Here is a 25,457-nt window from a genome sequence, read left to right on the forward strand (position 1 = left end):
TAGGTCATACTAAACTCAGATTTCATGAGAAACTGGAAAAGTAACTGAGAGGAAACGTAAAAAAACCCAGCCCTCAGTCCTCTATTCATCTTGGTCCATGTACATGATACATTAATGTGTATTATTTATTTAAATGCTTCAAATAGGTTTGGAGCCACAAAGGAAGACAGTCTGCCTTGTGAAGTTTGAAATATAAAAGACTGGCCCGCTGAGGGCTGTATTTGAAAGCCTAGAGAAAAAGGAAAACGGAGGATTTAAATATATTCAGCCCATAAATATGCTGTTTCTGTTGGGTAGCATGGAAGGAAATGTCTCAAGGAATTTGAATTAGCACGTAGTGATGGTTTAGAGAAATGGAGCGGGACGGTACCCCGCTTCATTGCTTGGGCTGTTCCCTGTGCGGACACGTCCTCCTCCCTCCCGTCCTCCCCGCCGGAGCCCTTCGCTGCTTCCACCTGATCCATCACCTTGCTTTCAGCACCCACACCAGCTCCCAGGCTCTCGGGTAACCAGTTTTGGGCTGGCTCCGCACCACCCTGCATGCTGGAGAGACATTCCCCATAAACATTGACTGCGTTACTTCACTGTTTTCCTTAAAATCCCTTTTGATGCTCTTTGCCTTTGTTCTGCACTGTTCTTTGCAGTGCCTGCTCTGCCAGTACGCTGTGACCTCTACCCATGCAGATAGATCGCTGTCGTCCCCCGTTGCCTTGCGTTTCTCATCTCTTTGCTGTTTCTTTTTCCACACCATAGGTGCTGCCAGGCAGGGACAATATATCATTTTTTGGTGTGTGCACAGTGCCTGCCACAATGGGATTCAGCTCTGCGACGGAGCTGCCTCAGAGTTACCGCAGAAGAGATACCTGACATCATCACACTGGTTAGAATGTGATGGGAAGGCAGCAGAGGAATGGGGCTGCTGGGAAGCGTTCATAGGCTCTTCTGCTGTTGGAAAAGAGGCAAAAGTGGGAAGTAATGGAATATGAGGCTAAATCGATCGTATTCTGCGGAACAGAACTGTATTGTGTTTGCAGGCAATGACAGGAAATTTAAAGATGATATGGTGGGAAGAGGGATTTTGAGGCAGTTAAGGAGGCAGGGAGTTCGCATGTTCAACAAGAGGCTTGAGAAGGGATTTGAATGATTTCCTCACGCGTACGTTTTGAAGAAAGGTCAGTGTGATAATGAAGGATGTTAAGGAAAAAGGAATTTTGATCAAAAGGCGTGCAATTTTTAGGACTTGGATAACACAAACTGTTTTTAAAATAGGTGAGAAGCACTGCTATGCAGGCTCAGATAAGAGACGAGGAAACACAAGATCAGGCATCAAAGGTGATCCTGTAAGTGGATGATTTTCTCTGTGACAGAGTACATGGTAGTGCTGTCTATTGTAATAGGGAATAAGAGAAAGAGAAATTTGAAACGTTAATAATAGTTTTCAGTTTCTAGCTTGAAGGCAGGGTCCTGGAGATTTTTTTTATTTTTTTAATAATTTATTTTTTTATGAATGGCTGGACTGGGGGAAAAGCTGGAGTATATTCAGGGAAAAGACACAGAGTAGGCAGGAAGTAAACGGCTTGAACTGTTAATTCGCTGGTAGTAGACAGATCACTTGCGCTCAGCCCCCGTCTGTCTTCCCCCTGTGTTACAGGCCAACAACAAACCGGAGATCGAAGCAGCCCTCTTCCTGGACTGGATGAGGCTGGAACCACAGTCCATGGTCTGGCTGCCCGTCTTGCACAGGGTGGCTGCTGCTGAGACCGCCAAGCACCAAGCGAAGTGTAACATCTGCAAGGAGTGCCCGATTATCGGATTCAGGTACAAACTCGCTCCCTTTCTGCTATGTGTACTACTGCTTGTTTACAGGCAAATCATGCACTTGATTTTATGCCTGTTGGTCAGGGAACAAATAGTTGTGATGGGACAGGAGAGGGAGCGACGCCTAGACTGGGTACAGTGATGTGGGAGTTGAAGAGAACAAAAATTATGTATCAGTTAAGATACTGCCCTTCCTCTGTGTCCCAGACTTTCTGTGCCTCAACCAAAGTACTGATGGACTGCACAACTAGTACAATTTGCTTTACGTTCAGTGTCTCCTATAGGTGAAGTTATATTTTCTGAATTGAATCCTAATGAATTGCTTTCTGTCATGGTGTAAAGCAAGGAAGTGACTTGGCAATTCACAGAGGGGTAAAGCTACATGTGCATTTCTCAGAGAAAGAATGTTGGTGGTGGAACATTAACCGGGAGTAGGGGGAAATGTTGCTGGTCTATTTAAACATCTGGATCGACACCATGGTTACTATGGCAATGAATAAGTCACTGTGTTGTAAAATGGCTGTGTGTTGGTATGCTTGTTGAGAATCCACTTAACGGCTAAGTAAATACTCACTTTCAATTATGCCTAGATTTGTTTTATCACTTTGCTTCGCAATAGCTGCTTTGTGTGGTTTCTGTCCTTTTTATGCACAGTCTTCTCTTACCGCTGGCACTTTTCCTTCTATGGTACGGTGTCGTTTACAAAGACCTTTCTGTAATTTTGTTTCTAAAACCCAGATAGACAACAGCAGCAAGCAGTACCACATAGAAAAGCCATCATTTTTGCTCTAACCTGGGAGAGTATGAATGTTGCTTTTATGCATGCCATGGGGCAGTGCCTTCTGCCATGCAATTTCACAGGCAGTGGGAAACAGGGGAAATAATGAAGGTATTGCTTTGTTTTAAATCTGAGTTTTTCTCTAGTGAAGCTGTTCTCTAATCATCTAAATTCTTCTCCTTCTGCTTTTATTCCTCTTCAATATCTTAACTGGGAAATGATAAATATTACAGAGGAAGAGCTAGGGATGGAATGTGAGTAGTTCAACACATTCACAAAGTCTAATTTTCCCATTCCCAGATATGGTTTATGAACTAATGAATTACTTACACGGTTTTGTATAAACAAAGACAAGTAGGTGGAATTGAAAAATGCAGCACTTGGAAAATCAAAGGATGGCAAGTGAATGGATAGTCTGTAGTAAGCATCGAGAACTGGGGAAGTGGACACTGGAGCTCTGTGTGTCTAATTTTACTTGACTGATCTCATCTGTCAAATTTATATAACAAATCTATTATGATAGTAGAATCTGTCTGTCGCAGATTTTTTCTCTGGCTTTGCAAGTCATTGAAACCCTGTGTACACACTTGACAAAAAGATACTGTATTGGAAGGCTTTTAGAAAGCTAATACTGTGCGCCTCAGTATGTGTAAAACAATGTTCTTTTGAGGTCATTGTGACTGAACTGCTTCACGTATTTGGAACAAGACAACCCTTATGCCTCCGGCTCTTTGAAGCACTTCAGCATAGCAGATACAACAGTTAGCTGCCTCATGCAGCTGATGAGATTAAATAATGGCCCGAAAGTGCATTCAGAGTTTTGCATGGCTGAAGTGCCATACAGGAAGATTGTTTTTATAGAGGTGCTAGGAAGGACACAAGCAAATTCCTGCCTTGTATGCAGGACTTGGGAGGTTGCTGGAGTGACTTGTTGAGGAGGACATTACTTATTTGAATTTTACTTCCTCAGGACTTTCTGTGTTAGGAATCATGATGAAGACCAAAAGAACTGAAATTAGCAGTGTAGAAACAAAAAGCGCGGTGGTGTCTTTTGTATGTTAAGAGAGAGTGATTGTGTAGAAATCTTCACTGTTGCCCAATGTTAAAAATTTTTTTGAAGATTCAGATCTTTGATAAACATATGAGGCAGCAATCCTGTCCGTCAGTGGCAGAGGAGCATTGCCTGGCATTGCACACCACATGACATCTCAGGGAGGGCAACTTACGCGGAAAACTTGACAAGCCAATATGAAGCATTCGCATACAAAGCTCTGAAGCTGTGGGTTTTTTCCCTCCTCTTTTAGGTACAGAAGTTTAAAGCACTTTAATTATGACATCTGCCAAAGTTGCTTCTTCTCCGGCCGTGTTGCAAAAGGTCATAAAATGCACTATCCCATGGTGGAATACTGCACACCAGTAAGTAGCTTTTTTACTGACCCTTACTGTCCCTTCTTATGTAGAAAGGAAAAACTTCATTTCCTATGCGCAAGGTAATGGAGCATTTGGGTGGCTTTTCTTCCCCTTCCTAATTAAATCACCTTTTATATACTATACATGCCAGCAATTTCTGATGCTTAGTAAAGGATACTCCAACGGTTTGAAGTAAATTGAAGATCATTGTTTGTACAATGCTGTGTCATAATGTATTATTGCCTGCTAATGACTTGTTCCACGTTCAGTGCCATGGTTCATTTTATGGATCCTGCAGGAAGCCTGTGATTTGTGCGAATGCTCACTCGTATCTTGGGTCGCTGTGTTTTCTCCATATCAATGGGAGATTTTTCTTCCTTTCCTCAGCAAGTTGCTGCTCCACTTGTTCTCCCCGCAATACTATGTTTGCGCTTTTAATTTCTTTATACTACTTAATGGTACCTTTGTATTGTATGATCACTTGATGATATAAAATCCGATGGAAGCTCTCAAGAGCAGCAAGTTAGATTTCATTTCTGAAGACGGGAAGCCAGGCGTTCAGTGCAGCGCAATGCAGATGTGCTGCATTGATGGTGTGGTGAGGGTCTTCACCCCTGTTTCACAGCTCTCAAAAGGATCACTTGTGCGTAAACATTTCTTTCATACCAGACAGCTAGCAAAGGAAATTCCATTTTATCCTCTCAGTGTGCTGCTTTTTCTTTTTGGCCACTCATGACCAGCGCAGAGGGGCATAAATTAGAGGAGCTCTCAAGTTGTCCTTCCGCCATGCAGCACTACTGAGCTTTCGGCTGCCTTTGCTATTGTTTGTGGTGGTCTTGAAGCGGTGCGCTCTCTGGTTGTCATTTCCTGGTGCGACGGAATGGTCCCTAGGCTTGTACTTTCTTCTGCTGGTCAAACATAAATGGTGAAAATAGAGCATCAAAAATATACATGGGCTAGCCTCATAAAATTTTATGAATGGTCTTTACATCTTCATCCAAACAAAAAACCATGGCCAAAATGAAGTAAAGACTCTCAGCTTTTCTTAGAAACTTAGGAAAGAAAAACTTATTCCCCTAAAATATTATATTAAAACAAAACCAGTATTTTTGTTAGTTTTAATTTATGGATATTTATTTACATTGTCAACTTTTACTGTAGCATTTAAATGGCAGTATTTAATCTGAATCTCTGCGAGGGTAACTAATGTGCATTTGCTAGCTTTTTGTTGGTATTCATCAGCTGCTGCTTTTCAGCGTCGTCCCCCCAGGGTTGAGGTTACTGGAAAGGGCGATTTGCCTGAACTTCTGCACAAGTGAGAGGGAAGTGCTGGCGATGCCTGGGCAGGTCTGAACAGACTTCTCCATCGCAGGCATTCCTAGAGCAGACTCTCATGATCTGAGTTGTAGGCAGAGAGACCGACCGACTGCATTAGAGCTGAATACCTCCTTGCTGAATTGGCAGCGATTTTGTTTTGCAGTTTTCCACTCTTATTCTTGCTAATAAGCGACATGGGAGATTTGTGAATGGTGCACAGAGTGCACAAATCAACACCTTGCCGCTGTTTTCTTAACCTGTTCGTAAGATGTGCTTTGAGGAGGGAAACGAAAAAGGATTGGGAGACACCCTGACAGCCTGCAGCATCTCATTGCAACACAGGGTTCAGCAGGTTTCTGTTCTCTCTTAAGGTGCAGATTACTAATAGGTGAACACAGGAGTGAACAGAAAACCTGCAACCGCATCCAGATTGCTGGGTCAGAATAAAGAACCATTCACAGCCACTACATTTTATTGTGAATCCTGAACTCCAGCAGCCCGTGTTAATGTGCTGTGCCTGGCTGCACCAGCAGCCAGTTGAATTAGAGGAGGATTAACTGGGGGGGGGGGGGAATGAATGTGACGCACAGCAAGCCCTGATCTTTTTTGTGTTGCTGCTATTGAAAAAATAAACCAAAGAACTATGTGACTGAACAAGACATCCACTGAAGCTATCATGTCTAGTATGTAATTGTTTTCTAAATGACTAAAAAGGGGTTTGCAGGTGGCAGAGCATTTTTTCCTCTTCCTCCGGAGAAATCTCTCACCTTAAAATGCATTTTGGCAGACAGAAGACATGTGATGCCTTCTTTGATGTACCTTTGCAATAGCTAGATGTGCAACACAATGAAGTGTTTTGATAATTTTATTCCCCCTCCCTCTCACTTCCACGAAATTTTGGAACACTGCCGTCTTTAATTCTGCTTAGGGGAGACTTGAGAACTCATGCTAAGTATCTGAGGGATGTGATAACTTTTCCTTTCCTGCAAAAGGCTGAGGCAGAAAAAAGGGCAAGGCAGTTCCCTAATTTTCATTTAGACAGAAAAATTTCAACAATTATTCCTGAAAGCAACACAGCTCAATTTATTGTTCAAAGAGAGGTGACTTTTAAAGAGGTTTCAAATAAAGCATAGAAGACAACTTCTAGACTGAGATTTAAGTGTAGGATCATTTTTCTGTTTGGGTTTACTGAACAGTGACACACCAGCATAAATCCCACATTGTTAGAAGGAAGCATGTCAGACTGAGATACCTGTCTACAGCTAGTGCTTACAGTCGAGGCAGAGGTCTGGGGTGGGGGGTCGGCACGGCACTTTCTTAAACCAAACTGGGAAAAGCCAGATGGTGGTAGAGTTCTTCTTATATGCATAAGAATAATTATTTCTTATGAGTAATTTTGGTTTCGGAATAGTTTTGGAACATGTTCGACCCAGCTGCCTATGTATTGCTTCTGTTTGAGAGAGCTGGGATGCTGAAACTCCACTGTTACTTCCTCATAAACCAGTTCTGTTGAGAATTTTGTTTTGGAAGATTTTACTCTGAAAATCATGTGTAATAAAACATCTGTGGAGTAAATCAGAAAGATTGGCTGAAAATAGCCTCAATTTATCATCTTGTCCACATAATAATCACATTTCCTTTGCCTTTCTTGTGCTCCTTGAACATTTTTTAAATGGCAGTTGGATCATATGAGAGGTGCCTGGTGCTTCTAGTTGTCACTAGAAGACATATTTTCTTCTTGGGATTCTCGTGCTACCAGCTAGATCGGGATGTTTCCATGCGAGCACACTATTTTACTGTTTGGTTGCCATGCAGAAGGTTCAGGAGAGCAAGGAGGGGGTAACAGTCCCAGGAAGGTCAAAGCGAAGAATGTTTTATTGTTAATCATACCTGAAAACACATAATCCAAATTACAATCAAATGCAATGGAAAGCGTTCACAACATCAAAAATAGACGAGGCAGGAATAAATGGTTATAAATGACACAGGTGAACAAACTGGACAGAAAGCTGTGCTTAATCCATTTATACCGAGACTAAATATTAAAGGTTTGTCTCTGTTCCCAGCTGATGTGCTCTGTGTACTCTCCTGATGCCGACCTGTTTAGGAGCAATCCCAGCAGGCGTTGCCGATGGCAGTCAGCAGAGGGAATTCCCTCCTGCGGGGGCATGCCAGCCCACCTCAGAAAATCCCCTTTCCTGAGGCCTCTGGGTGATCTGGGCATACTTAATCCCTCCCTTCCCCAAAATGTCTTTATTTCTCATGTATTGAGGAAGTGGTACTTAATATTATCGAGCATTATCTCAGTTTCTTGAAAATACTGATGCTACTGTGCTGGCTTGTAGGTTCTGCTGTGTCACTTCTCTGCCAGACATTTATTTGCTCCCACCGAATTTTCCTACCAGACAGACTAACCGGAAAGAGCGCCAAATTCTTTCCAGCTTTACGTAAAGCCTCTAGGTGTTGTCCGTACAAGGATAATATTTGTCCTTTCTGTTAATGCATTTCAGTCTTTCTGCAGATTATTTTTCAGGGCATCCTTAATTTTTCTACCCAGGCAATTGTTAAAAATACATACATCTGTGTTTCAGCAGCTCTGTGAAGGTTGGCTTGACTGATAGGTCCCAGCACCTCCTTCCTCTCTAAATAGAAGGCATAGAACTCATTAAAAAATGTCAGAAAGATTAACTTTTCCCTCATTTCTTTCCTTCAAATTAGATACACTGGAGAAGCAAGATCGTTATGTGGGTCAGGAAGAACTTAATTTGCTGTAGAAGAGCAGTATTTCAGGGTCGAGTGTCTCTGCGAGGTGCAGAGAAGGGAGAGCAGCCTGACTAAAGTAACTGAAGTCTTCCATTAAAATTCTTCAGAAAATCTCCCGACTCTTAATCAGGCTCGCAAGAAGTCTTGCGTCTTCCCAGCAGACATCCTTTGAACTCCTCCTGACTCATTCTGGTCTTTAGGAACCTAATTCCACTTTGCGCTCCTCTGCTGGTCTCTACAGCAGCAAGGAAAGCCGACTGCGGGCAAGGGAGTGGAAAACTGTGCAAATTGTACTCTCCTCAGGGTATTGATCTTAAATGCCCGCTAGCTTCAGATTAAACAGGCGCAGGAAGAAATAACTGATCTAAGAGCTTTCAGCAGCTCTCACCTGCTTTTTGTTTCTCTTTGATCAAAATACTAATGGCAGAGGAGGCTGAGAAGGGAAACTGGAAAGAAAACGTACCCAAAGTACAGGTCTGACTTTCGTGGACTGACAAGTCTATGAGATGTAGATGATGAGCGTGTGGCAAGAGTCAGGATCCAGCCAGTGAAGCAGCTAGCTGGACACACGGACTGGCTGTGCATCCTCTGTTACAGCCGTTTTAGTGCTGAACAAAAAGCAGGCAAAGAATCCCCCAAGCCACATGAGGAGATGACAAATTCTTGTCTTATGACGTCACCTGAGATGAGGCATGAGCCTGTCAGGGGTTTTCGGAGCTTCCCTTTTTCCTCCTTCCTCCACGCTAACAGTGTCGCTGTATAGTACATTGTAAGGTGACGGTGATAAATAAATTGAATTTGCGGTTCTGGAGGTCAAGCCGTTGGCAGCTCTGCGTGGTGTGGCCACAGCTCTTCCAAGTGACCCAGCAAAGGAAGAGGCAACCGAAAAACAGTGATAACCTCATGAAAGATGATTTCATTGTGATTTGTGGCTTTCAGACAACTTCAGGAGAAGACGTCCGTGACTTTGCCAAGGTACTAAAAAACAAATTTCGAACAAAAAGATACTTTGCAAAGCACCCACGAATGGGCTACCTGCCTGTGCAAACTGTTTTGGAGGGAGACAACATGGAAACGTGAGTAGCTGTAAAGCGTCTGAGTAGCAATTCATTTGGTATGTTCTTTGAGCTCCCCAGCTGGTGCCAACTCCCTTCACTTCCTAAATGCATAAAGCCTCTTTCTTTCTTTCATTTCTGTTAACCTCGGCTGGCAGGAAAACACAAGCTGGGATTCCAGTTGCCATTACTTCTATCTGTTTTCACCTGTCCTTATACAGGAACTTCAGCTTCACTTAGTAAAAGAAAAATACTTACTATCTTACTGATAGCCTTATAAACTTCAAAGTTTGATATGGCAATTTGGAGACTAATGATCTCTTCATTAAATTTTTATTTTCTTCCAAATGGATATCTTTCTGTGTTTTTATTTTTTTTAATTAGGCTACTGCGTTTGCAAGCTTCCCAGCTGATTTCATCTTTTCTCACCGTATAAATTTAGTCTTACTAAATGACTTTGAAGTCTTTATGGAAAAAAAAAAAGCAATAATGATGCACATGGAGAAATCAATGAGTAACCCAGTTCCCTTTGGGATTTTTTACAAGTTTAATCAGTTGTTTAATGGCAATTGCACGCAGCTTGTCCTCGCTCTCTCTCTCTCTTTCTCTCTTTTTTAATTTTAGATTTCAATTTTTTTTTTCTCACTTTTTGGTTGGTTGCTCTTCACAGTCATTCATTCACAGTCTGTTCGATTTCTGTTTTTAGCTGTTGTGATTTTTTTTTTTTAACCTTTCTGTAATTATTTTGCTGCTGAGTTTCTTCTGCCTCTCTCTTCACCTCCTCATTTTTTGTCTTGCAGTCCTGTTACTCTGATCAACTTCTGGCCAGTAGATTCTGCGTGAGTACTTTTGCTGAAGTGTGCTGCTGCTGCTACTGCTGCTGCGTTCCCTCACTTTTTTGTTTGTTTCTTTGTTTAGTTTTACATAAGTTCATTTCCTTCTTTCTTTATGATTAATTTCTTTGGTGCGCTCTCTGAAGGAATGTTTTGATCCTGAATGAGTAGAATGGGATAAATCCAGGAATTCCCAGCAATCGTGGATTGTGTACTGTATACTCTTTCTGGAGTATGTATTTTCGTCAAATTAACAGGGATTTTGGTGCAGTCCTACTAATGCTTATGAGAGTTTGTCGTTTAAAAGCTTGTGTTTCTGAATAAGTGTTGATCCCTCTGAATGTATACTAAATGCTTTTTGAAAGATAGAAATTGAACTTGATGGATTTAACTCAGTTTCAGGAATGACATTGGTTTGTAGATAAAGCTGTAACTTGGTTTTATGCACAACTGTGCACACTTGTGCCCCAGTTAATCCAAAGCTCACTGGATATTTTGTTACACTTTTTTAGATACAGTAAGATTTGTGAAGGCAGGTTGAAATGGGGAAATGTTTACTGTATTTTTTTCAGAAGTTAAAACCCAGGATTTTTCAGCTATGAAATGGACTTTTATTCTTGCACCATTCCTGCACGTGCATTGTCTTACTGTTGTAGTAATACCCTCAGCATAAACTAAAGAGAGAGAGAGAGATACTTACCATTGTGGCATTTGCTACTACTAGTGTTACATGGATGATTTCAGAATAATGTTAAATAAGGATTATCTTTAATTCACATATTGATAACTAATGAGAAACTAATGAATAGAATTTTATATATTTCTATATGGTGAAATGTATATGGCTTGCACCTTCATTGAATTTTTGGTAGAATAAACAATAGTGAAACGTATACATTGGAATATTGATTTATAATTTTCATTTGGAGCACAAACCACTGGGAAGTCAAATGATGTGCTCTAGGAAATTTAAGCAAACAAGAAACACATCCAGTACTGCAAACCTCATATGGTTGAGGATTCGCTTACAGAAAGCACCAAAAGGCTGGAGCCAGAGTGAAATTAGAGAGGCTTTGAACTTTAGGATGCACTTTCGTTTATAAATGCATCTGGGGATGATTGCAGCATACTATATACTCAACTGTGGATCTAGATTTCTTACCCTTTAGAACAACTGCAAAGTAAAAGTAACATTTAAAGAAAGCTTGGATAATATGGAATGCCATTGCTGTGTTAACATGAAATTAACATAACATAACATGCTTAATTCTAATTACTTACAGTAATAACATCCTGGGTTGTCTACACCGATAGCTTCACACCAAAGGTTTGGTGTCGTATACTACAGGGAGTTTAATTCACATGTAATACTGAAGAAAACTTGAGAAATACTGAGAAGCAGGATTTGTACGGAGAGGTTGCACCTTTTATCTGACCAACTTGGGTATATTCGTGAGCACAATCCTTGCATCTGGTCTGACAAGAAAGCAGAAAATTAAGAAATTAATAGTGGCTGGAAAGAATTGCTCTTCATTTTGTTCTGCTAACTTTGTTCCTTTCTTTCGTGCTGGACCACTGGGCTTACAAAACAAGTTACTGAGCTACCCCGGTTTAAAGCTGTTTCTCAGTTACAGGGCTGATTCCAACTTCAGCAGTCAAACCTCTTATTCTGGTTATCATAAAACTTTCCCATGTTTTCTAAGATCTTGCCTTTTTCTGGTGCTTTTATGCCAGTTTTCTGGTAATCTTCAAAGTACTCCAAAAGCACATAACCTGGCAGCGTTCAGCAATGCTAGTGCTATCCTGACATCAACATGTGGTATACATGGAACTGTTTATAAATACATACGCATATATTTTTTGTTAGAAGTTAGTGGTTCTGACTGCTTATTATCCCGTATTTTATTATCTAAGCAGATATTCTGCTTACCAGGCATTAAAGGGACAGCTCACACTTTTTGTGAGAATTTGTGTCTTTTTACTTGGACTGTGGGCTCTCAGTGGCACAAATACAATTAACTTGATTCTACACATTCAAGAAGCATCAACTGAAATGCTGAAGAGCAAGAAAAGTGCCCTCGTCGTGCCAGCCAGGTCTCCAGGAGCACAGGGAATTGCAGGAGGTGGTATTTACCACTCAATCACCACTTGACCAGACTGGAATTCCGCAGGCTGTTCCTGCAGACCCCAGCTTGAGCAGTGCAGCTGTGGAGCCCTTGTAAAGGGGGTGGTTATCTTGGCTAAATATTGGCTATGTCTCTCAGCCTCCTTGCTGACTGTTCAAACTCATTAGGTGGGCTGGGTATGTGTGCTCAGAAAAGAAGGACGGTGAGCTCTAGCACAGATGGGCACCTAAGAGTATGTCTACACAACAGCCTGCAATGCAGCACAGTCATTCCCAAGCTTGCTCAGATAGTGGCAAAAGTGTACCTCTGAGTGGCTAAATTCAACACAAAGGCTGCAGTGCTTCTCAACAGGTTTGCTTTCTTAAGCAAACTTTTAAAAAGGTAGAGGTAGATCTTCATTACAGTATGTTCTGAAGTGGAGACAAACTTGGAAATGTAGCCTCATCCCCTGCCTGCAGTTGACAGAGAGACAGAATCAGTTCAACAAGTTACACAACACTGTGTTATCTTTAAAAAATATATATATATTATACACCTTGTTCACTTCTGAAGTTGAAGCTTAGTTTCAAGGTAGCAAGTATGCGATCATTCAGTCAGGCCCATCTTTTGCCTTGTACTACTGCCAAAAGGGACATCCCTTCATTGCCCAGTTGGTCCCAACCAAGTGCTATCCGTTCCTTCGTACTGGTACAAATACATGTGCAATGCCAGGGTAAGAGGAACCAGGACTCAAAACTTAAGCTACTTTTTTGGCCAGAGAAGCTGTGGGTGTCCCATCCCTGGCAGTGTTCAAGAACAGGTTGGATGGGGCTTTGGGCAACCTGGTCTAGAGGAGGGTGTCCCTGCCCATGGCCAGGGGGTTGGAACTAGATGGTGTTTAACATCCCTTCCAACCCAAACCATTCTATGATGCTATGATATTAACACAGATTTCCTAGACTACGCACAGTGTTAGCAGCAACATTTGTGTGTGTGTTGAAACCAAGACCTCTTCTGTCATTGATAGTACCAGCTTAGACCAGCTTAACATCTACTGTATGTCAAACAAATAAAAATATCAGGATAGCATCAATTTATCAGAAAGACATTGTTATCTTGCTCCATAATGTGCTAGTCTAGATAAATTGCATCCTTTTCCCCTCTCTTCCCTTCAGTGTAGATGTTCTTACACAAAATAGGATATCAAGTTGCAGAGGAGCAATTGCCCATCCACATGAATCTCAGCTGTACTGAGGAACTCTGTGAACTAAGTATTTATCCTCTGGTGTGCTGTAGTAATGTTTGAACGTGCGATGGGTAAAAGTACATTCGGAGTCCAAAGCTCATTTCAGACAAAATGAGATTCGTGATACTTGGCCTGTAATGTCTCAAAGAGTAAAACTTTGCTGTTTTGTGAGAAGGGACATTAATCATGGTGAATTTTGTGTAACCAACATACAGCTCTATGAAACTGGAAGGATCCTAATTTTCTAGAGCCCTTTTCAGGCTGATTAGAAAGCTGGAAAATGACAGGAGCATTATGAACCACAAGATTATTACAGTTGTGGTTTATAACCAGTAAACACAAAACTTACCGGCTTTTGCAATGCAGTGCAGTCACCATTGGGCAGACCCAGCCTGAACCACACTGTCCAACAATTTACAATGGGGAGAAAGTCCTTCCTCAGTCAGGAGTTCCAGAAGGAGAGTTGGCAGAGATGGAATAAAGATAAGTTGAAATTTAGCTAAAATACGAGATTGCCCTACAGTTTGGGAAGCTGCATCTTTCTTTGTTATTCCAGCACCTCCCGATACACGTAGATTGGCAAAATCCCACATGGCAGCAAAGGATGCTCTCAGAACTGCATAGGCAACATAATTCAATGGTGACGTTTTCCAGAGTTAAGGTTCTAAGAAACAATACTCTAATTGATAAGAAAAGTCCCATGAATTGTTTTCATCAACAAAAAAATGAAGAGGACCTCATACAATCTGATTTGTCAGGCAGAAAACACCAAAATAGTTGACAGTGTTCTGTATAAGACGCTGATCTACGGTTCAGATTGCAGCTCTGGAAAAACACTAGGCAAAATCATCGGTGTCTGCAGTGTGTTATTAAAGGCTCATTTCAGACATCTTATGTTTCTTGTATTTATTTCTAGTTGCTCGTGGAGCAGTCCTTAAAGGCTCTTTTAAGTGGGATGTGCTGAAAGCAGGCACTGGAGCATGGCGGGTGGCAGAGGAGAGGTTCTAGCAGGGCTTTTGCAGCTGGCGCAGGGCTGCGCATGAACCAGAATGGCCAGGGAAGGAGGCAGGTGTGAAGGGAAAACTGGAGTGAAAGCTCATCCATAAATCCTTTGGAAAAGGATTCTTCAGGGACTGGTGTAAAGAAGAGTCGTTGCAACAGAGGGATTGCAAAATGGTTAAAGTCCCTGGTGTGGTACCACGAAACATTGCACCAATGGCTTGAGGAGGCACACGCAGCGCCTGGAGTTATGACTTGCTGTTTATCAAACATAGCATAAGTGTAAGGCATAGAGATGTGAGGGTATAGGCATAGCTAAGTGTCTTTTTACTTTTAAAGGGGTATTGTTTGTGATTAATCAGTGTTTTCTGCCTTATAGGCCTGCCTCGTCCCCTCAGCTTTCACATGATGATACTCATTCACGCATTGAACATTATGCTAGCAGGTATGAGACCAGCTGGGCGTTAGGCAGATCTTTCTCTAAACAATCATTTTAAAAAAAAAAAAAAATCCCAAAGGCTAGCTGCTACCTGAGCACTTCTTAAAGAAACATAGGGTTTGGGGTTTTGCTTTCCAGGCTCCGGGATGCACAGCATTGTCCCTGGTTGCTGTTAACCAGCCTGTTGACTAACTTGCATGCCAGAGCACGTATGTGGTCAGAAGCTGCCTTCAGGTCCTGTGGGGTCTTTGTTAAGCTGTGCACTCAGGTTACCGACTTCTTAATAGGGCTTGTAGTGGTAGGACAAGGGGTAATGGTTTTAAACTAAAAGAGCGTAGATTTAGACTAGATAGAAGGAAGAATTTTTTTATGATGAGGCACTGGAGCAGGTTGCCCAGAGAAGCTGTGGATGCCCCATCCCTGGCAGTGTTCAAGGCCAGGTTGGATGGGGCTTTGGGCAACCTGGTCTAGTGGAGGGTGTCCCTGCCCATGGCCAGGGGGTTGGAACTAGATGGGCTTTGAGGTCCCTTCCAACCCAAACCATTCTGAGATTCTATGATTCTACATAGGGTTTTGTTTTTAATATGGACCCTGGTGTAATCATACAAATCAGAAGAGCAGAAACCTCCAAACTGTGTGAATGTCAAGTGCCATTTTAATGTTAAGTAATTCACCTTGTGGAATACCACAAACAGGATTTTTCCTTGATTTGGAGGATTAAAATAGTGGTATAACACTGCTTTAGTTCACTTGTCTACTTTCATACTGCTCTTAAGAATCAAAGAGTGTGTTAATTGCACAAATATGAAAATGTTTGTCCACCAGGTGAGAAAATTTGCAAGGATTGAGGTAATGAAAAATAGTTATTCCAGCCTCCTCTTTCTCTCCCCCAAAATCACTTGGTCAGGAGAGGTATTTCTGAATTATGCAGGACATTTAGGAGGGGCTGAGTGTTGAAAACCAGTGAGAAATAACTGATCTTTACAGTTTTGATGATGACATTGCCAGGTTCAAAGCAATTTATGTAATCCCCTGGCATCTTACAGCCTTTCTTTGATTGTAGAATTAATTAATCATGAGGAGTGGAATATAACCTCAGAGAAAGGGTTGAAAACTTAGAGTGAGTTTAGCCAGGTCATTGTAATAAATAAACAATCCTTTGCGATAGGTTATTGCAAAATTTTTTTATAATCAACAGTGAGTGTAAATTAACTTGAGTTTCAAATTCATCAAAAACATCATGCTCTTTAATTCTTTCAGGAATGTTAAAGCAAATAAAATTTTTTGAAAACATAATTGATTTTAATTAGCCTTGTTTATTTTTCCACAGGCTAGCAGAAATGGAGAACACTAATGGTTCTTACCTAAATGACAGTATTTCACCTAATGAAAGCATGTAAGTAGGCTGTTTTAATATTTTTGACATGTGTTTTCTTGTGAAGGTTTATAACTTGTAATGAAATTCTGTAGTGCTGAATTTGCATGGCCATGTACCACATCTGGTTCAACTTCATGATGAACTCATGTTCTTTAAATTTGTTTCATACTGTCTAAATTTATGGCTTATAGCTTAATACCAAATTTATGCAACAGATGATTGATACCTTCAAAATTAAAATTACTAATTTTTTCCAAAAAATTACTGATTTATTAAGCAAAGAGTTCCCATATTACTTAAAAAACATGCTCATCGTCTGATGTGTTTTAAGGACAAAGATAAAAAGATAAACCTTCCATCTGAACTGCAAGTTTGATCACAATTAAATTGCTGTAAGCTAGAAAATGTTGTTGTGGGCAAAGTGTCATTCAGAAGGTTAGTGGGGCTAACAGAAATCTTCCGTCTACAAACACCTGAAATACATTGCAAGTGTAAGCCAGGAGGGACTCATCCTCACCGTGAAATATTAGAAGTAGTAAACTTTAAGTTGGACAGATCACTGACAAGCATTCGTTGTACTACTTTAAATGTAAAGTCATAAATAAAAGTTTTAATTTTTAAAAAGCGGTTCACTCTAATGTCACACTGAGACCTTTTTGTGGTTTTCTGACACAATACTGTGTTTCTTCTCTCATGATTTTCTTGATCTTGTTTATTCTCTGACTGAAAGGACATAAAACTGAAAACTAACTGAATAATGTTTCTGAAAACAGGATAGAAGCGTATAAGTCACTCTCATACTTGAAAATTTGGTCTTAGTTAATTAACTAGGAGAAGCCACAGCACAGATTCTAAATCAATCAAATATGAAAAAAACTCAAATCCCAACTTTTCTCAAAGTGTTTTGTTCTATTCTACATAATATCCAGTTTAGAGGTGGATTTTTTGAAAATTCAGACAGAATCTTCTTTTTATTTAATTTGTAGTGTTCCTTTAAAGCACAGTACTCTGGCCAGTTTTCATTCACTTAAATTGAGATTCCAAGTCAGCAGTATTTTATAAGGTTGGTTGTGAGCCTGGAAGATGTTCTTGGATAGTCATAAAGCTGTTTGTTTGTTTCAAAAGAGTTTCTCTTTTGACTTGTTACCTACCAACTTTGAAAGAAAAACCCCTGTACAACCACGTACATTGGTTTAATATGTTGGTTCAAACAGGAGAAAGTTAAAACGATGTCTCAAAACTAATACATAGGCAATGTCACTATAGTTTCATGCACTTAATGAAAACTTTCTTTCCAAGTTGTATGTCAGTTTTGTATTGCTATGTATAGTAGTAATGCTATTATATATGGAATTTCCTGTTGTCCCCACTGTAATATTTCAGTGTCCTTAGTCACAAAATCCTACATAAGCATTATCTTCTGTGTTACACTTTGGTCTTACTGTTTAATGAATTCTTTGGTTAATTAAAAGTTTGTATTAATGTGATTCAGTTAATAAATTACCCACTGACTATCCAGTTCATTACTCAGTTTGTACTATTAAAATTAGAATAAATCTGTACATTCTGAATTTTGGAAGAAATATGATCCAGATACAAATTGCAGCAAAATCAAAGCTTACCATGAATTTGCAACTGTAATTCTTTCATTTTTGTTTGTCAGGTTATGCTTGAGTATTATTTGATGAATAGATATAGACCACGGTCTATAAAATGGCATCATTAACATTTTCAGAAACAAAATCGAAACAAGGAAAATTTCAATTTTTGAACAATAACAAGTATTCAGAATGCCTGATAAATTCTGGATTATTAATGTAACATTAAAAAACCCCTAGACTAAGTTATTTTGTTATAAGTCTGTATTACCATTTTTTTCTGTCCTTGACTTGTGGTGTTGCTGCCTGCCATAGTTTCTCACAGTTACTGCTGGTGTTAGCTGCATACCTTAGGGCCTAGACGCATCTCCTTAGCACCTCAAACTCCCACTTAATATTGAGAGGTGGTCAAGGTTTGCTTTTCTCTTCCAGAGGTGTTTCTGTTTCAAATGTCAGATGGCTTCAGGGGCAACAGAAATAAAGAAAGGGATCATACATATTAAATAGAATATATTCTGAGAATGTACATCACTTGTAATTTTAAAAAAAAAAAAAACCTCAGTGAAAAATAGGCTAATTTCATTAGATTAAGTCAATATTTCTTTAATTTCGCCCCATTTGCAATTTTATAGAGAAAAATAGACAAACATAGGACACAGTTATTAAATAAGGAGAGTTTGTAGGTGAAAAACAAATGTCTTGCCTTTGCTTCAATGACGGTTGCACAACACAGATCAGGCAGCAGAAGATGGATTTTTTTTTTCTCAAGCAAATTCCTAATTTAAGTTAGGCAAAAGAGGAAAGCTGAGGTTGTCAGCCGTGGCAAAACTCGGCTTTAAGTATCTGAGAAGCAGAGGGGAAGAGAAGTGGACTCTGCAGAGGAGGAAAATTACCAGAGAGTAAGTGAAACAGTTCAGCAGATTTTGTTTGAAGGTACATTGCTCTGCTGTTATTTACAAAGAGTTCAGCAAATCTCTTTGTAAGAAATGAGAGACTGGGAGTGAATCATCTCCTCATATTCACTGCGAAGTTAAAAATGAGGCAGGGAACAGCCTGTTTTATCCTCCTCTGTTTTCCAGCGATGATGAACACTTGTTAATCCAGCACTACTGCCAAAGTCTGAACCAGGAGTCCCCCCTGAGCCAGCCCCGAAGCCCTGCCCAGATCCTGATTTCTCTGGAGAGCGAGGAAAGAGGGGAACTGGAGCGAATCCTTGCGGACCTGGAGGAGGAGAACAGGTGGGTTGCACTGCCAGTGGCCCCGGCCCTCGGGCGCGCGCGGCAGGGGCAAGTGGAAGCTGTCTCTCTGGAAGTGATGAGCCTGACATCCTGGCGTCGTTGACTCGTTCCCACTTCCTGTGCAGTGATGAGTCAGCACTGTTTCTTTCACAAAACCTCCAAAATGGCAAGTTTCAGAGACATACATGGGTCACCCAATACTTATGGTGCCACCTGTGACAAGCTCTGCTGGCTGTGTTTCATATTTCCTTCTGTTCAACCATTTCCTTTATTCCCACGATAGCAATGAGCTTCCTGCCAGTGTTACTTTATTTTGTCCTTACGAGAGGGAAGAGTGTGCAGATTTCTGCACCTTTGTCTGGAAAAGACAGGCGGAGGTTCTTGGAAAGAGAGGTTTTTCTCAAAAAGATTGGCCACTGGCATACGTGAGGTTTTGAAATTACCTTAATTCGTTTCAAGTAAAGTATCTCTGAAATAATTGTGCTGTACAGTTAGATGGAATTCACTTTGATAGCACTTTTAGGGATAAAATGAATTCTAAAGTTGTGTTTTCTTCAGACAAGTGAGTTCTTTCATGGTGGTTAAAACTTGGGGCCTCTGTTTGGTGTTATTTGTTGCCACTACTTTAGCCTTTCAATATCAAATATAATTTATCACTTTCAAGTTTAATTGAAGTTATCTTCATTAATCACAAAAAAACCCCCAGACTGGATACTTGCAGCATCACACCACTGCAGTCCTCTTTCTATGGTACTCTGGAGTCTTGGGCCGTTAGCATAAAAACTGGTAGATCTTGACCCTGGCAGATTCGTAATTGCAACCATGAACTACCAGAATTAGGCTGCAAGAAAGAAATCATTTAAATTAAAAAAAAAAAAAAATGGCCTTCTGCTATCTTCTTCTTTTATGGTAAAGGCTATTGGTATTTTCATGCTCTTTTTTCTTGCTTCTTTAAAAGCTAGGTACTTGTGTTGACATTGAGAGTTTAATATGGTAATCCTTTACCTTAGGCATGTCAAGAAATTAAGGCAAGAGTTGGCAATGCCATAGATCTTCTCTCCATGCATAAGCCTTTTTTTGGGTGATACTAATCAATTATAGTGGTTCCATCACCCCACCATCTCCATGAGACTGTGGTTGGGACATCTTTACAATGAGCAGAGCCTGGACTTGCAGAGCAGCTCGAGTTGCTTTTGGCATGGAGAAGCCTGAAATAAGCTATTCTGTCACGTGGAATAGGAGCAAGATTTAGATCTGCCTTGTGCTTCCTCCTGGACGTGCATCATCTGCTCCTCTGCAGATTAAGTCCATTTTTCTGTATAAGTAATATGCCTCAACCAGGAAAAGGAAAGAGCCAGTTCTCCATAAATACCAGGTTTTATTTTTCTGTAGACTTAACCTCTATAAATTTCCAGAGGCAAGGGCAACTAATTTAACTAATAGTTTGTTTCACACATGCTTTTTTCATTAAAGGTGTAATTTGCTGTAAGAGTTACTTTTTTAATCCACCATTGTTTTCTCATGCCCTCATGTTTCCAGTTGTGTTGCACCCTCTCTGCGTTCAGACTAAAAAATATTCACGTTACGCTGAAGATTGAACTGCTAAAATCTAACTGCTTTCTATGAGGAATTAATAGCAGAGAAAAAAAACTGGAGATTATGTTTCTGCCTGCATGAAAAATGCTGGCATGATGTCTGACACACATATAAATAATAATAAACTGGAGAGTGAGAATTTGTTTCAGAAGGATTTGGGAGAACGTAGAGGATCAGTAGGCATAAAGGGTGAGGAAAGTGTTTCAGACAGAAAGCTGTAGTAAACAAAGCTCTCGCTCTCTGAACAGCAGTGAGATTTTGTTTGAAACAAACCCCAAACTTCCTACTACATAGTACATAAAACCCAAGTACTTGTAGAACTGGAGGAGAATCAGTATTTTGAAATAAGCCATCATACTTTGCATACAGGACTTCTCTAGTTATGAACTATTGTGTAACTAGGACCATACAGATACTAAAATAGCTTAGTTTTTGGGGGAAGGGTGTTACTTTTTTCAACAGCACTAGGAAGAAGAAAAAAAATCTTAATGCTTTCCTGTCTGTATACAAAATAAGCTGCCCACCAGAGAGGAGGATGGCTTTTAAAGCAACCTCGGTTTAGATTAGAAATATGGTATATGAACATTAGTATAACCTGGAGTTAGTGAAATAGGCTAAAAAATTCCTTTTCGGGTTTATACCTTAAATTTCAGTATGAGCTTCATTAGATGTAACAACTACTAATGAGGAATAGCACGTTAAAAGACATCTGACAGGAATTACACCTTAAAAATACCTGGTTTGAAGTTTGCCACCCCTGGATTAAACAAGAGCTGTAGACGATAAGCTTGTTTATAGCCTGTTGTTTTTTCATTAGTACTGTTAGAGGCTCAGTTAGGGACGGGATGCCACCGCAAGCTACCTGTGCAAGCCTTTTGTGGATGCTTCAGGTCGCAAGGCAGCAGGGACAAAGAGGTCTGTTTCTGTAGGACAGCGTGGAGGTCACGCTGCCGTGATTTTCATTGATTATGACAAAATCATGACTTTTGTCTCTGCAAACCGCTATAAATAACTTATACTTAAAATGTGAGGTGGATGCTCAAAACCAAACAAGTTCTTGTTGTCCTGATAGCTTGTCACAGCCAGATAACTGATTTTATGGAGGAAACACTGATTCCTGTTTAGAAAAATAAACTGTTCAGACAGGATCGCTCAGGAGCCATTCATATAACTTATCTACCTTTAAAAAAGAGTGTTGTCCCTTTAGATTTCTATTTTCTCGTCCTTCTCCTTTGACTTTTTTCAAATTGTTGTTAGGCTGTTGCCAAAGGTAATCAACAACCTGGGACCTAATTCCTTGTCTGAACCCGGTTCCAGTGGGTGAACACATATTCCTTCCCATACTGATCCTAAAAACGCCCTCCAAGTGAATGTTGTTTATTGCTGCAGCATGAAGAGTCAGTGAATCTATTGCTTGGAAATGAGCTGAAGACAATGCAAATCACGTTGTAACCACCCGGTCCTCAGCCCAGCCTTAAAGTGTCTGGATCGTTTCATCTCCATTGTAAATACCCCCGATCTTGCCACCAGACCACATCTACTTGCCGGCGCTGAGCTGGGTGTGATGCTTATGCCTGGGAAGGCAAGTGGCTGGGCAGCTAGCAGTGTTAAGCACTCATGACATTGACCAACCTTCTCGGTTGCACGCAGTTCTGATAATTTTTGACAATGAAGATTTAGCTCTCTCTGCTGTATCTTGTATTATTTTACAATTAGAGCGAGCACATGCAGTCACTTCTCAGCAGCTCTTGGGAAAGCTGCATCAGGTACCAACAAGAAGCAATACTACGATATTCAAAACGCTTCATTGTCATTTGTCTTTTTCTTCCGTTCTCCACAGTTTCCTGCTTTTCAAAAAAGCCCTCCTGGTTTTCAGCTGCAGTTTCTGGTCTCCAAATATTTTCATCTTGACTTGTTACTTAAATGAAAAAGACTTTGAAATTTTAATTCTGATGTTTTGCTTTTGGACATTTTAAAAAGATCTGTTGCCTATTTTGAATTCTTCTGAAATGTATTATCTGACTTAGAAACTGACCTAGCTGTGACACAGTTCTGGCTGGGGTTTTTTTTCAGTTCCAAGGACCTCTTGTTAGATATTCATTATTTATCTCCTAGCATTTTGAGACCTCGGTGCTTTTGTAGCTTGCAAATATGACTTCCTTAAATAATTTATGGCTAAAATTTGACTGTTAAATAATTTATATTTGCTAAAATGTGAGCATTTTGGAGAATATTTTCAATTGGTGAAAATGTTTCATTTCAGTATTAAGCCTTCAGACTCATGCTTAGTTTTACATCACATGGAATATTGTGATAAGACTGTTTCTTATGTATTCAAAGTAGAATCATAGAATCGTTTAGGTTGGAAAAGACCTGTAAGATCAAGTCCAACTGTTAACCTAGCACTGCCAAGTCCACCACTAAACCAGATAATCTTGCTGTGGAAGGCAGTATTACTATATTGCTGCAATAGAAGAGAAAAACCCAAACAATTATAAAACTGTCCCAGAAACATTTTGAAGTTTCCCTGAGAGTTAATATATTTCAGAAACAGAGAAGACAGATTTTTGGTGTCCATCTAAAGGAATACATTAGATAGGTTATACTGTAGGATAGGTTATACTGACTAGGATGTTCTCTACTAGCATTAAAAAGAACGCATACGGTTTTGCGGTGACAGAGACTCAGAACTTTTTGCAAAGTATTAAAATACCTTCCTGCTATTTTAATGACTAAAGAAAGTGAACGTTTCCTAATATTTTAGTTGAATCAGTATCACTAACATACTTCTGTAAAAGGGAACCTTCTCTCGTGTTCTCTTGTTTTCCTCCCAGCTCCTCGCTGTACTTTAACGAGAACTTAGTAAATGAGATCTCCATCCCGTGCTCTTTGCCTTTCCTTTGCTTTCCTGAATGGCACCGGGAGCGCAGTGGGCTGTGTGCCACCAGAGAAGCACTAACACCCCAAATCTCAAAGCTGCCCTGTTTCCATGAAGCTGTAGTGCTCCTTCAAATCTGAAGACTGATGAATGGCCTCCTCAAATAAGTTCCTTCTATACGGTTGCCAATAGCGAGAAAGTGATGCATTTCAGGCCGGGGCTCCTTTTGGTATTTATTTTGGCATTGAAGAAGTGGAACTAGATCGTCTTGAGTTTGAAGCATCATGAGTAAATGTTGGCACTCTAATGAGGGACAGGGGTAGGTGGTTCATTTACCAGCTTTGTCCGTTTCTTCAGACCACTGATTTTCTGCAGGGAGATGACAAATAACATGAATTCACAAATTCTCAATTGCCTCTGAGAGGACTACTCAGCAAATGGGGTCCACTAGGATTTCCGTCACCAGGCAATTAATGCTGCCAGTGATAGATGTGATTAATAACTCATGAGCTCTTTACTACCCAGCTCTTTACAGTTGCATAAATCAAGGTTACATTGCATGCTTCCTCTGTTATTTTTTTTGATGAATGCTTCAAAGAGGTGCAAGCATAGTAAATGGAAAATATGAGGGTTTTCTTTGAATATTTCTCTTACTGAAGTAGAATATATTTTGCCAGTGATCAGAAGATGCAGCAGATTCGTTTGTTTGTGACAGCCAGATGTAAAAGTCATCCAGCCTGAGCTGCGGTGGAGGGAGCCTGGGTCTCCCAGCACTGCCCGTGCTTGCTCAGTTCCATTCATTTAGAGAGGATTATGCTTTTATCCCCTTTCTCTTACTTCCCATTTCATGCTGGAAATGTCAGAGCACGCCTTTCCTTGGGGCACAGAGGCTTTACACTGAGGGCTGTGGGCAGTGCCTTGGACGCCTGGCTTGCAGCCACAGTCCTTTTTCACTGCACAGCTTAAAACTATTCCAGAGGTAGGAATGTGAGCAGATTGTTTTCTCCTCTAGGATACACTTACAGCAGCTTCCAAATTCTTTTTTTTTTTTTTAATTTTCAGCTTTTTTCCCCCCATGTTAATACAAATCTTCATTCCTGTATTAGATCCCAACTATGATATTGATCGTCTGCACTCTACATCACTCTTACAGCTCTGAAAGAGGTTGCTATGATGAGTCTTAATTCTCTGAACCAAGGACTGTGTACCTGGACTGAAAAGGTGCAGCTGGAAAACTCAGTGACTCAGGTGCTCTGGGCAAACTCATGTGTGACCTTCAACATGACATTCCTTTGTTCCAACAACATTACTGCATTTAATTACAGAACTCACAAATTCAGACATATCTCTGCTTGAATAATATGCAATATCCTTTACAATTTTTTTTTTTTCTGTAGGCTTTCAGAAAGAGTTTCTAACTATTTTGTATCAGACATGAAGGCATTTTTATCTGGATTACTCTCTGGTCCTCACTTGTTTTTCAGTACCATAGTTACTGGAAGGACGTCTCTATATTGATTAGCTGAGGAGGTAATTGTAGATTTCTTTGTAGCAAGGTACCTGATTATGTTGTAAGTATGACCAAGTGCATTTATTTCGTTTATAGCACATCAAACTTTTGAGTTTGCTGATTGCAGAATATTGCCTGTATCATACATCTGGGAAATTCCTCACGGGGTAGCGATAGCCACAGTCTACAGACTTTGTGAAAAACAAGCTGGATGATCAATCCTGTATAAACTTTAGTCTGCAATAATACCATTGTCATGCTCATTCCTATTCCCTTCTGTATTTTTATTAATTATTTACTGGTTCATTCAGCTAGAAGTATTAGAAGATATTCAGTCGTGTGGAAGGCAACACCCAGTATAGCCCTTCTTTCCTTCTCCCAGATAATTTTCATGGACTTGAAACTCTATATTTCATGTAAACAAAACACTTTCTTTGAAAAAAACCAAAAAAACCTCTCCATAGTGTCCCCTCTTTGTGTGGGTTTTGGCAAAAGA

General features: G+C 40.3%; 1 protein-coding gene across 14 annotated transcripts in view; it reads left to right on the top strand.

The window, feature by feature from the left end:
* The window catches only part of DMD (dystrophin), a 1,313,294-nt gene that overhangs the window by 1,266,776 nt on the left and 21,061 nt on the right, over positions 1–25,457 (top strand). For 12 of the 14 annotated variants that reach the window (XM_054840966.1, XM_054843533.1, XM_054803063.1 and 9 more), the window contains 7 exons: positions 1,652–1,818; positions 3,901–4,012; positions 9,026–9,162; positions 9,942–9,980; positions 14,704–14,769; positions 16,094–16,159; positions 18,819–18,977. In XM_054840966.1, the coding sequence (XP_054696941.1) occupies positions 1,652–1,818; positions 3,901–4,012; positions 9,026–9,162; positions 9,942–9,980; positions 14,704–14,769; positions 16,094–16,159; positions 18,819–18,977 (746 nt within the window). The remainder of the gene's footprint in view (positions 1–1,651; positions 1,819–3,900; positions 4,013–9,025; positions 9,163–9,941; positions 9,981–14,703; positions 14,770–16,093; positions 16,160–18,818; positions 18,978–25,457) is intronic. The other 2 variants (XM_054802200.1, XM_054849672.1) reach the window with 1 other exon arrangement.

Source organism: Grus americana, chromosome 1 (assembly GCF_028858705.1).
Source record: "Grus americana isolate bGruAme1 chromosome 1, bGruAme1.mat, whole genome shotgun sequence".
Taxonomy (NCBI): domain Eukaryota; kingdom Metazoa; phylum Chordata; class Aves; order Gruiformes; family Gruidae; genus Grus; species Grus americana.